The sequence below is a fragment of the Neolamprologus brichardi genome, chromosome 19 (assembly GCF_056152115.1).
Source record: "Neolamprologus brichardi isolate AB-2024 chromosome 19, ASM5615211v1, whole genome shotgun sequence".
Taxonomy (NCBI): Eukaryota; Metazoa; Chordata; class Actinopteri; order Cichliformes; family Cichlidae; genus Neolamprologus; species Neolamprologus brichardi.
The window spans coordinates 2,106,301-2,118,326 of record NC_142122.1 but is presented as its reverse complement, the minus strand read 5'-3'; the positions used below and the strand labels follow the sequence as shown (position 1 = coordinate 2,118,326).

The 12,026-nt window shown below is 43.3% G+C and overlaps 1 protein-coding gene across 3 annotated transcripts in view; it reads left to right on the top strand.

Moving 5' to 3' along the window:
• Positions 1 to 3,132: 3,132 nt before the first annotated feature.
• Positions 3,133 to 12,026, top strand: part of col12a1a (collagen, type XII, alpha 1a) — a 47,440-nt gene continuing 38,546 nt past the window's right edge. For all 3 annotated transcript variants that reach the window (XM_006800622.3, XM_035912033.2, XM_035912034.2), the window contains exons 1-10: positions 3,133 to 3,465; positions 4,657 to 4,762; positions 8,099 to 8,218; positions 8,302 to 8,445; positions 8,910 to 8,963; positions 9,932 to 10,195; positions 10,285 to 10,449; positions 10,678 to 10,851; positions 10,936 to 11,226; positions 11,313 to 11,915. In XM_006800622.3, the coding sequence (XP_006800685.2) occupies positions 4,693 to 4,762; positions 8,099 to 8,218; positions 8,302 to 8,445; positions 8,910 to 8,963; positions 9,932 to 10,195; positions 10,285 to 10,449; positions 10,678 to 10,851; positions 10,936 to 11,226; positions 11,313 to 11,915 (1,885 nt within the window). In that variant the 5' untranslated portion in view covers positions 3,133 to 3,465; positions 4,657 to 4,692. The remainder of the gene's footprint in view (positions 3,466 to 4,656; positions 4,763 to 8,098; positions 8,219 to 8,301; positions 8,446 to 8,909; positions 8,964 to 9,931; positions 10,196 to 10,284; positions 10,450 to 10,677; positions 10,852 to 10,935; positions 11,227 to 11,312; positions 11,916 to 12,026) is intronic.

Here is a 12,026-nt window from a genome sequence, read left to right as displayed (position 1 = left end):
ATTCGTCATTTATATATCACTACTCCTCCTCAGTATGTCATTTATAAATCCAGATATATTTTAATGATCATTACCAGCAGTGATAGCTGTGTGTGGTGCAACAGTAACACGTGTGTGTTGATAAATGACATACTGATATGAACGAAACATTAGCTCATACCTTACTAATGCTTAATGGTGGGATGTTGTAAAATGCTACCAATAAAAGAAACTAAAGTAAAACCACACAGTCCTTGTACTTAAAGCCTCACCTGTGTGGACTGCACCACTTATCCAGGTAAGGAGGAGGTTATGTTTAATGTGTCTCTCCTCCTCTTAATGCTTCTGTGCTCCTCTTACTCACCGCTCTCACCCGTCTTACCAGCTGATTACATCATTATACTGATAATGATAGGTTTGTAGCTTAAACCCATTCGCTGGAACGTTGAAGACAATATAATTACACAGCAAAGCAATACACGAGTAGGCAAAGTTCTTCATGTTTCTCGTGCACGGGAGAGAACCGGACAAACGCTGTTCCTTCGCTTGACCCCAGTTGCTCTCGTCCGCTCCCCGTAACACTGCTCTTTTATTGAGGTTACATGAATATACATAGGTTCATTAACATACGACGTATACATACACACAAAGAGTACCTTGCCTTTGTGTGTGTGTGTGGTCAGAGTGTGACCCCATAAATGACTTCCCTAAACCTGCTGGTCTGGAAGTCCAGCAGTTCATCTAAACAAAAGGCACTTAGACTAAAACAGATAGAGCTACGTTTATCCTACCATAAAACAATAAGAGAAGGTACGACCTCTCCCATGCTCCCAGGATCAAACCTCTACCAATCTAAAACTAATTATAAAACTCTAAGCATATATAAGTAGGTATTTCTAAGCATAAATGACAATCAACAATAGAAAACCTAACTGATAATCTCTGGGAACTGGGGAAAATGGGGAAGGTTAGGCAAAATGAAGAGCTAACTTTTGTTAAGACTTTTATCTGCTGTATTTATCATAAAAAACAGGTTTGTCAAAAAGCTCGAGCTAAACCTTTAAAAACTTAGATATGAAATAGATTAGACAGTAATTAGATCATGCCTAATAAACGTTATATGAATTATGGATTGTATATACCATTGAATTCATCTTTTAACTGAACTCACTGCAATGCACAGGGCTGACCAGCAGGTGTCGCCATTTGGCTTTATCAGCCTTTAAGGGCCTAATTGTGGGTCCGGTGGTTCCCACAGACAGACTGAGAACACAGAAGGAGAACAACTCAAACATCTGGAAAGGTGAAGATCTTTGAGTATTATTGTGTGGATTTGGGATGATTTGAAGGGAAGTTGTTTGTTGTCGGTTCACTTTTGACCAACGCTGCTGTTTTGTGCATCATTGTGACCACAAGACTCCTCCAGCAGTGTGGCGTCTTAAAGCTTATTATAAGTAAATTACAAGCAAATGTTTGCTTGAAGTATTGTTTTTACTTTATGTGAATCTTTAGATGGAGGTACAGGATGACAGGCTGTATTTCTCAGTGAGTTACAGTAAAATGAAAGGGTCTCTTTGGATTTCCAGGTTCTGGAGACAGAATGTTGACTTTTTTGTAGCCTGGAGGATAAATATCTGTGAGATACCTGCTGCATTATTGAAAGATCTCCGCCTGTAGGGGAGCTGGGCTTTAGTAGTTATTCTTGTATGCTGCAAGTAAAAAATCTTGCAAAGTCAACATTCAGAGTGGGCCAGGCTTTGCTGATCTTCCATAATACTAGAAATCTGGAGCCCAAAAACAAGCACATCATTTGATTGCTGTGGTTAACCAGAGTCGAGCTCTTTGCAAGCAAACTTTAGACATTCTTGTTGGGAGAAATTTGCTCAAACCATTTTTCTATTATTTCTTTGTTTTTTCAGAAGCATGAACACAGAAACCGAAGCCTTTGAAGCAATAATGTGCTTTCATCCCTCCCCCTCTTTGATCAGGAGGACAACAGCATGCCCATCATCATCTGAAGGGTGGGTCAAAGGACGCTCCGCTCCACAGAGCCACAATAAGTCTCAGTGTGTTTGGTATGTCATCTCTCGTCTGAGATTTGATGAGTCAGGCTAATTTCAGATGTCTCACTCTGTGTTTTGGATAAAACACGCCCGCGTCCCGACCCCAGAGTTTTAACCCAAACTGTCTTTTAAAGATAAACGCCTGTAATTTGACGATGCATCACCGAGGCTGTTTAAAGTCTAGATTATTAACTTGTGTTGTATCTCGGTTACATCTGTAGTTCTTGTTTGATCTCCTCACAAGGAGTGGATATGTTGAGCTGTTAGTGCTGTGAGGAAGCCACAGTGAAACAAGATCACCCTCCTGGGTGTTTGTCTCATGGTGTAACTCTGTAAAAGTTCAGTATCAGATGCTTGAGATCACTGCTTATTTATTGTGCAGATAAATCACAGTCACTCTCTTTTTAAAGGAATGTTGGTATTTTTAACTAAAACCTACAAAATTATTTATTCTATGGGAAAATATCCCAAGAATTTCCCAGTGTCCTGCAGGTTTTAGATGTGTCCTTGATCCAACACAGCTGATTTAAATAGCTAAATGATCTCCTCAGCATGTCTTGAAGTTCTCCAGAGGCCTGCTAATGACCTAATCATTAGATTCAGGTGTGTTGACCCAGGGTGAGATCTAAAACCGGCCTTCGAGGCCTGGAGTTTGACACCCCTGTTTTAGACTCCCAAGCCTGTATCTGCTGTCTATCTCTAGTATGACCACTAGAGGGCGCCATAAACCTTCGACTCTCAGTTTCAGGAGCAGCTGCTGCTCAAACTCCAGGGCTTCCCCAACAAAAGCCAACTAAACTCAGTCCTTTATAGTTTAAATAAACTCGAAAGACAAACGGACTGATGTGATTTCGCTTTTGTTTCTTTAAGCATCTTGAGCGCATTATGGGGAGAATAACAACAAAAAAAGATTATTGTTTATAAATGAAAAAGTGAAGTTTTAATTGCAGCTGACATCTGTGTAAATAAGCTGGATAATGTTGCTCATTGCGCAAATAAGAAAGTTCCCCTCGGTGCGCTCTGGCCAAAGGTGCCCCTGCTGTGAAGTCACAATTGGCGCTGGAAACTCGTCGCCAGATCGAAGGAATGCTGGGAAAAATGTAATTTCCGAACACCCGGTCGGTCTTAGCGGGGGACATACATCAAGTGGAGGACGGCGCTTTCGTAAGAAGCCCATAAGATGGTAAATTGAGAGCTGGGAACTCCCCCCTTATTAAGTAGCCGATGGTGGAAAGATTCTTCCCACTTGGAAAGAGGCTTTCCTTTCTTGGACATCTGCTGGCGGAGCTTCCAGTAGCCAGAGAGAGAGAGGAAAGGGGGTCCAGGAGCAGCTCCTGAAATTTCTTACTTTCCTGAGGGGGGAGGCTTCAAGCGGGCTGCGCTCACGTTTGGTCCGTTCAGAATTTTGGGGGAACTTCAATAGGTGAGTAGACAAACTTTTATTTCTAACAATTAAGTTATAAAGATCAACTTTTATTTTTCCTCACAAAATTTTGCTACAATATTTACATTTTTTTATTCACAGTTTTTCAGTTTAATGCGCTTTGATCACCAAACCAAGGTGAAGGCTCTTAAAGCAAATTATAGAAGTTTAAAATGAGTTGTTGATCTGAGATTAGAAGATTTTTAAGATAAGAGCTCGATTTTTTTGTTGAGCTGAACAGATTTAAATGCAGCCACCGCGAGAGGCAGGTAGTAACTTAGATTTAGCCTAATATTTGTGTTTTATATGATCCAAGATATCCGTTTGGATCCAGGGCTGCAGTGTCCTCACATGTGCACCAGGCGGAGCGCACAGCCTGCGGTTAAGTTTAAAGAGTTCAGCCTGAAGTGTCCCGTGTGAGGGCGACTCATGAGTTTATAATAATAAAATTATGTCAAAAATGCAAATTAAAAACATCCAAGTAAATATGCAACAGGAAATGAAAAAATAAAAACAAACTTTTGCTTCTGTGATTTTTTTCTCTTTTCCCAAGGGAACCCTTCCCCAGTCAGTGAAGATTTAGAGGAGTAAAATATTTTCCATTTCATATACATGAAAATGAATCATCACCGAGTAGCCCGTGGTATCACAGACTTGGTGATATTATGAGCTCCTCCAGTCTTCATCCCCGTAGGTGTTATGTGAACGAGACCCAGCGAGTCTATGCTGGATGTAATGATCCGCACAGCAAGCTGCCAAAGTCAGCAAACAACCAGAAACGCATCCATTTTCCAGTTTATGCACTGGAAAATCAAAACTGAATTGCATGTGTTGGATATTTCTTTCACTCTCTTATTACTGAATAACTGCAGAGCTTCATTCAGTGGTAAGAAAAGCGCTCCCTCGGGCCATGGGAGTCAACTGAAGGCAGCAAGGTGTGGTTGGTTGTGTAAAGGAGTCCAGGTGGATCCAGCAGTTTTTTGTGTCGGGACTGAAAGCGATGACTGACTAATTAAAGTTATTTATCTAGATTTATATTCAAAGAAACATGATCCAGGGAGAACTGCGTGCACGCTAATTGTAAAGGCTCTCAGGTCATGCTTTAGCTCTACGTTCAGTGTAAAGCTGATGCCTGGACACCACAGTGTAAAAGTGAGATGTGCAAATGTCCTTTTTTGTTGTCGTCTGCAGACTTTTTGATGCGCTGCTGACCCTTTAGAGCCAAACATGAAGATAGGGCTGTCTCTGGCCACGGCTGCCTTCCTGGCGGCCCTGTTGTCCTCCATAGATGCTCAAGGTAAATACAAACCATCTGGGCTCACTCTCCCCACACACACTATTCAACTCTGTCCAGTCCTTATCTCCTCCTTTTCTATTTTCTCTTATCTCCACTCCTTATTGAAGCTACTGGAATTAATGTGAGCGATTCATCACAACCAAACATGAACTGTTTGTACTGACTGAATAAAGTTACTCTTATTTCATATGTATGATATGTTGACTATGTGACTGATTCCTTGATGTCTGTCATGCTTTTATTCCTCAGTAGTGACATATGTATCTATCAGGACTCTTTGTTTGCTTTGATGTGAACTCCAAATCCAGATCCCACTCACTTGGAATTAAACTGTAATTTAGGAGTTTTAAACCAATAATGCACGAGCAATTTTCTCATCCACATTTAGCACATGAAAGTTTATTTAATTTCCAGTTTCTAACTGAATGCATTAAACAGTGAGGCACAGACTACAAGTGCAACAAAAGGCATTTTGTGGTTAATGTTTCCCTATAAATGTTTTAGCACAGTTTTTGCTATTTCAGTTTTACACTTTTTCCAAAGCAAAAATGGGAAGATGGCCCAAACCAGGTAGTTAAGCACTGATTAATCTGGCTGACATAAATGTAAAGGTGCAGAAAGATCCCCAAACATATGCAAATTTCTTTTGCAGTGGTTCTAACAGCTGTTAAAACATTAGATTATTGTGCATGACAGCAAACGCACAAAAGATAAAGTAGAATACAGTCATTTCAGTTTTAATAATAAATAGAAATATGAAAAGTGTATTAAGTGCTCAGTACTGGAGTAGAGTCATTTAGTGGACAGAAGTGGATCTGTGCAAGAAAAATGCAAGTGATTAAAACTCGAATGTCTTGATTTTTCCTTCCCAACACTGATTTCAAGCTTCTACGTTACAGTTTCAGTAAAGCTAAATGATTTTGCTCCACATGTGACATGATGTAAAACGTCACCAACGGTTAGGAATCGGTTGTAGCAGGAGTAGTTCTGACAGAAAATGACTTAATGTAATTAAATATTCAAACATCTCAGTCCAAAATAATGACAAATCGAGAGGGGGTATGAAATCCTGCTCTCGCACGGCAGAGGAGTCTGCGCTCGGGTATCTCCGCTAACCGAGTGGAAAGATGAAATAGGAGAATAGCCAATTAATCGTCAGACAGCTCAAAGACAAAGAGCCTTTCTCGAGCTTCTTTGCGGGCATTTGTGAAAATGCTGAGTTGCAGGACATATGGAAAGTTAATATGCAGTAATGTTTAATGTCAGCGCAGGCTGTGGAATTACTTTGGCATCTGTCCTGCCTCTTTGGGAGAGTCAGTGTTCTTTCCTCCTCTTCTTGGTCTCTCCTATTGGCAGCAGCTCAAGTCAGGATAGCTGCTTGGCTGGCTGACTGCTGGAGACTGAGGTAACACAACGGGAGCCAGATTCTGGCCCCTGGAAGACAGAAGTGTCCTTTATTATGAGCTGATGGGACAGACGTCCATATAACAAACGCAACCGCAAAGTCCAAATAAGCTACCCGCGATTATTTTGACAAAACCACATTTGTTCCTCAGCTACGTTTTTTTAGAGCAGACAGACATGCGGTGAAAGGAATCGTAGCAAATCAAAACAAGATGCTCAGACGAGCTCGCCGTGAACAAACGTGGGAGCGGCAGGCGCATCCTGCAGCTGAATTTTCCACCCATCGTCCACGCTGTGCTACTCACTACCTCTCCCCAACTCATCCACACCCAAGTACCAACACACACTATACACCCGTACCGTTTTGGTGTTGGAGATGAGTACTCGTGGAGAAATCAGGGGCAACATGGTCCACGGGGGCTCCTTGAGTTGAGATGCCAGGTTGGTGATCCTCCAATGCCAGTTTTTAAATCTTCGGTGGCCTCTTTGTCATCTGCCTGTGCACTCAGTGTGTCCCAAGCTATGGCTTCCTCCTCATAGTATATTTTACAATGATATTCTTATGAAGCATGCACCCAGCACTGCATATCATGCATGTTCGCGTCCACGCCACTACACGGATAAACCCGCACCAGAGGACCACGTAAGATTGGTCGTGCTAACCTCATTAGCCTCACAAATTAATTTGATTAAGTTTAATTAAGAGTTTTGTGTTGTTGACGCTAATTTACTGAGTGAAAAGACTTTCAGAGCTGCATGATTACAAGAGAAGTAACTGGAAGATGAGCTCACAAAATATGAACTAACACCCATACCGTGACCCGACTCTAACCGTGGTTAACCTGGTTGACAGAAACGCAGTCAGAAGTTTGCTACTAGTTCCTGAAATACTAGTTCCTTTAATGCATGTGTGGTGCTCACCTACTCAAACGTTAACACTCTGCCTGCCTGCAGCCTAAAGACATAGGAAAGAATATCATTCTAAAATATGTTTGTCATCTCTGTCTCTGTACATGGAAACTAATGTCCAGCCGGTCAAAGTTGTTGAGTCAAACAACTTTCTCATGTACACACTGCATGATGTCGTCATCAAGTCCGCTCCATGTAAAGGCCTGCGGTCTTCTCACACTGTATGTGTCTTCTCGTGTTTATTTCACATGTACACCTTTCTCTGTAAAAGCACATTTGGTTGTCTGAGGAAGTCTTGTTCTCTCACACCTTCTTGTGCATTTTCGCTGTTGCTGAAAAAGTACACAAGAGTCGCCGGTGACGAATTGTGTATTCTTTTTGAAAGGTTTGCAATGGATGTGTGCCACACGCTTTTGTAAAGAGTCGTAAGCAAATAAACAACCAAGTATTTTTTTCGTCCCTCAGATATGTTTATACACGTTGTGTATATAACATATGGTGTTCATTTTGTCACTCCAACATGGCATCGTTGATTCCATTGTATAATCGGTAACTTGAGAATGACGTCACTGTTGTGTTTGTCGCTCTGAGCTCGACTCCATCATGAAGGCAGTTGAATATGTGGTCGGGGCATGCGTTGTAACTGCACTTAGCATGCGTTGGATGGTTCACTCAGTGTCTGCACTTTAGTGGCGTTTGCGTGGATTCGTGCACATGACGTGTATGCCAGTGCTTGAGTTGCCGGGCCGTCTCGTCCGGGCAACTCAAACAAGCGCCATTTTGCTCCAAAATGGCTTCTCACACTTTTCCATTGTCACGTGTTGCTCACCTGTCACCCTCGCAGAGGGACGTGTTGTGTGTTTGGCCCCAACAACGAACGAGTCCGCTTCGGCCACGAAGTGTTTGTCGTTGGGATTAATGTGAATGTTTAATCAAAGATGCCCTTTTGTCTCGTTTGATCAGAAATACGCCCACGGTCATGCACGTCTTGTGATTTAACAGCGTTTCGTCTCTTATTTGCAGTGGAGCCGCCCTCAGACTTGAAATTTCACATTCTAAATGAGAACACAGTGGAAATGTCGTGGGTGAGACCCTCGGCAACGATAGAGGGCTTCAAAATACAAGTGCAAGTGCCGGATGGAGGTCAGTGCGTGTGCTGGTGTGCTGACACTACAAACGCTTTGAAACCCCAGCAGCTTTCTAACTTCCTGCTTTCCTCCTCATAGATGAACCAACCAGAGACTTTACCCTAGATGCATCTGCCACTATGACATCAATCACTGACCTGACCCCTGACCTGGACTACTCTGTGTCAATAAGCTCCTATTATGGCTCCGAGGAGAGCATCCCCATCTTTGGACAACTGACCAGTGAGTTGATTATGCGTATAAACATATTTTTCAGTGGAAAACAGGTTTTTAAAAAGTAAGTGTATGTTTTTACGCTCTATAATGTTCTTATTGTGTCCTGATGTGAATTGGAGGGACATCAGGAAATCGCTTTTCCTTGCTGGCTATTGAAACCTCTGAATTATGTTCACTGATACAAAGCATTTACTCCCTCGGCAACACGGAGAGAATTTAATCATATAATATGCTAGTAAAAGTCAAGTAATAGCATTTCCATCCAGCCATAAAAAATCTAGGAAAGGGAAAAAATCACATCTGTTTACCGACTCTTGAATTGCTCGCTGTTTGTAGTTAATGCAGCGTTTGTGTGCGTACGGAGCTGCTTTTATGATGTGTTGATTTTCTTGCCTTTTTCCGCTGTGAAAAAGTACACGGCGAGGCTTCAATGTGCGGCGCTAACTCACCGAGCGTTTCCTGTGTTTCAGTCCAGTCCAGTAACAGCAGCGGACGAGTCAGGAGGCCACAGGCAGATGCAATCAGTGAGTATGCTTACTGCAGTGTCGGCCAAAATCCAAACACTCCCGACGCTTCGCAGGGCTTTCCGAACTTGACTGTCATCATAATATTTTTCCCATGGAATAATTTGGTCAGGCATCTTACTGGGTTCTAACTGGGTAGGCAGACAGGGTTTTGGCAGCGAGTGGAAAGGCACATTGGTTCCTTTAATTCTAACCAGCAGCCTGGTTAGAATTAAGAAGAGAAAAAAGGAAAGGAAGGCTTGAAGCTGCAAGAGAAAAGCTCCGTTGAGCTCTCAGCTTCAACTCTTAAGGAGAGCATTGCAAACTTTCCTCAGCTTATTCAAACTGTCCGTGGTGACTGATGGGCTGACGTGCTCACTTTCCCCTCATATGATGATTGGAAACTGCAACCATGTGTGCAGATCCTCTGAAACATTAAGTCAGAGCATTTTGACTAAAGATGCCTTTTTCTGAATGTTTTATGTGAGACAGGAGGAATCGAATTTAGAGTCAACGAGAGTGCAGGGAGTGAGGATTAAAGTCCATCCACATAAGCCCTGCCGATTAGCATTTCAACTTAAATGTTCTGTTGCATCTGTGATTTAAAGGCTTGAGGATCTCAGTGTTTAAAAGTAGATATCACCAGTGGAACTTCTGCTGAATATTTAGTCTACAAAGGCACATTTTTGCCTCAGTCTGCTGGAATAACTGCACCAGCCCACTTTTGGCAATGGCTCAGAGTTCCTTTGATGCAAGAATGCACATCTCTCAGTCGTCCAACTACCTGTCAAAGATTTTATTTTATTCAGACGGACAGATTTAAAATATCACCGTGAGATGTAATGAATGTCGTTTTCTGCTTTCTGAGATTTTAACCCCATCATTCACCAAAAGTTGAAAGCCGGCCAATCCATTCCTGTGTGTTTATTCATTCTCTCATCGACTGTTCTCCTGACTGACGGTCTTTCCTGTCCGCCGTCTGTCCTCAGAGTGTTCGGTCAGTGCGATAGCCGACTTGGTTTTCCTGGTGGACGGCTCTTGGAGTGTGGGAAGAGAAAACTTCAAACACATCCGGAGCTTTATCGGCTCGCTGGCAGGGGCCTTTGACATTGGCGAGGACAAAACCCGGGTGGCGGTGGTTCAGTACAGCTCAGACACTCGCACAGAGTTCCCCCTCACTCGTTACGCCCGGAGAGGAGACCTGCTCCAAGCTATCAACTCACTTCCGTATAAAGGAGGAAATACCATGACAGGTACGATGTTTATCAGGATGCTTTGAATCGCGTTTTTTAACCTGATTGCGAGCGAGGACTTAAAAATACACGTGAACTTCTTTTTAAAGGTGATGCCATAGAGTACCTGGTGAGAAACATTTTCACTGAAGCAGCTGGATCCAGGAAAGCTTTTCCAAAGGTAGCCATGATCATCACTGATGGAAAATCCCAAGACCCAGTGGAGGCGCATGCTAGAAGACTTAGGAACATTGGAGTGGAAATATTTGTCCTAGGTATGGTTTATTATTCAGTGTTTTTTTCCCCTTTCTGATTTGTGCTTTCCCATGTGAAAGTCTGCCTGTTCTCAGAAACCATTTGATTTTCCATCGACGGCTCGTTTTAAGATGCAGTTTTGCCCCAGTAAAAGTCAAACTGTTGTATTGCCTAACATAAGCAATGCCCTAAATCACATCTGTAAAGCAGACAGTCCTAACACACGAGTTACTGTTTTTCCTTCACAGGTATCAAAGGAGCAGATGAGGATGAGCTCAGGGAAATAGCCTCCTTGCCTCACAGCAAACACGTGTACAATGTGCCCAACTTTGACATGATCCAGGAGGTCCAGAAAGAGATCATAACACAAGTGTGCTCCGGTGTCGACGAGCAGCTGAACATTCTGGTCAGCGGAGAGGAGAGTGAGTGAAGTGATATTTAATGCAGGATCCATCTAAAATGCTGTTACAGTATACTGATGTGCAGCATCTTGTTTACTTTGACAGTGGTGGAGCCAGCCTCCAACCTGGAGGTCACAGAAGTTTCATCCAAGTCGATGAGGGTGACATGGGCTCCGTCTCTGGGTGATATCACGGGCTACAAGCTAACCCTCAATCCCATGCTGCCCGGCATGAAACGCCAAGAGCTGTACATTGGGGCTGGACAGACATCCGTCAACGTCCGTGACCTTTCCCCCGAGACAGAGTATGAAATCAGCCTGTACGCACTCAAAGGTCTGACTCCCAGTGAAGCCATCGTTGAACTGGAGAAGACGCAGCCTGTCAAGGTGTCAACAGGTGAGGTGGTTTACGTGTGGTCAGCTTTTAAGTTTGATGTACTCGTGGATGAATCGCATGTGACTCGGTTTCCTGTCTTTTTCAAGAGTGCTCTCTGGGAGTGGATGTGCAGGCCGATGTAGTCCTGCTGGTTGATGGCTCGTACAGTATCGGATTACAAAACTTTGCAAAAGTCCGTGCCTTCCTGGAGGTTCTGGTCAACTCCTTTGACATCGGACCAAACAAAATCCAGATTAGCTTGGTCCAGTACAGTCGCGACACATACACCGAGTTTGCCCTCAACACTCACCACGACATTAACGCCGTCGTCAAAGCTGTGCGCACCTTCCCCTACCGCGGCGGTTCCACTAACACCGGCAGGGCCATGACTTACGTCAGGGAGAAGATCTTCGTCCCAGGTCGTGGAGCGAGACAGAACGTCCCCCGCGTCATGGTCCTGATCACAGACGGAAAGTCGTCAGACTCTTTTAGGGATGCGGCCACCAAACTGAGGAATATTGACGTGGAAATATTTGCTGTCGGCGTGAAGGATGCAGTGAGATCAGAGCTGGAGGCCATCGCTAATCCACCGGCTGACACCCATGTGTATGAGGTGGAGGACTTTGACGCTTTTCAGAGGATCTCTAAGGAGCTGACTCAGTCCATCTGTCTGAGGATTGAACAGGAGCTGCTCAACATCAAAAAGAGAAGTAAGTAGAAGAAGATCAACTCCTTTACTATGATCTGGAGCTCAGATTTACTTTTCTTTCTGATGGTTTCCATGTGTTAGCACCTTCACACTGCTCCACAGGATATTAGAC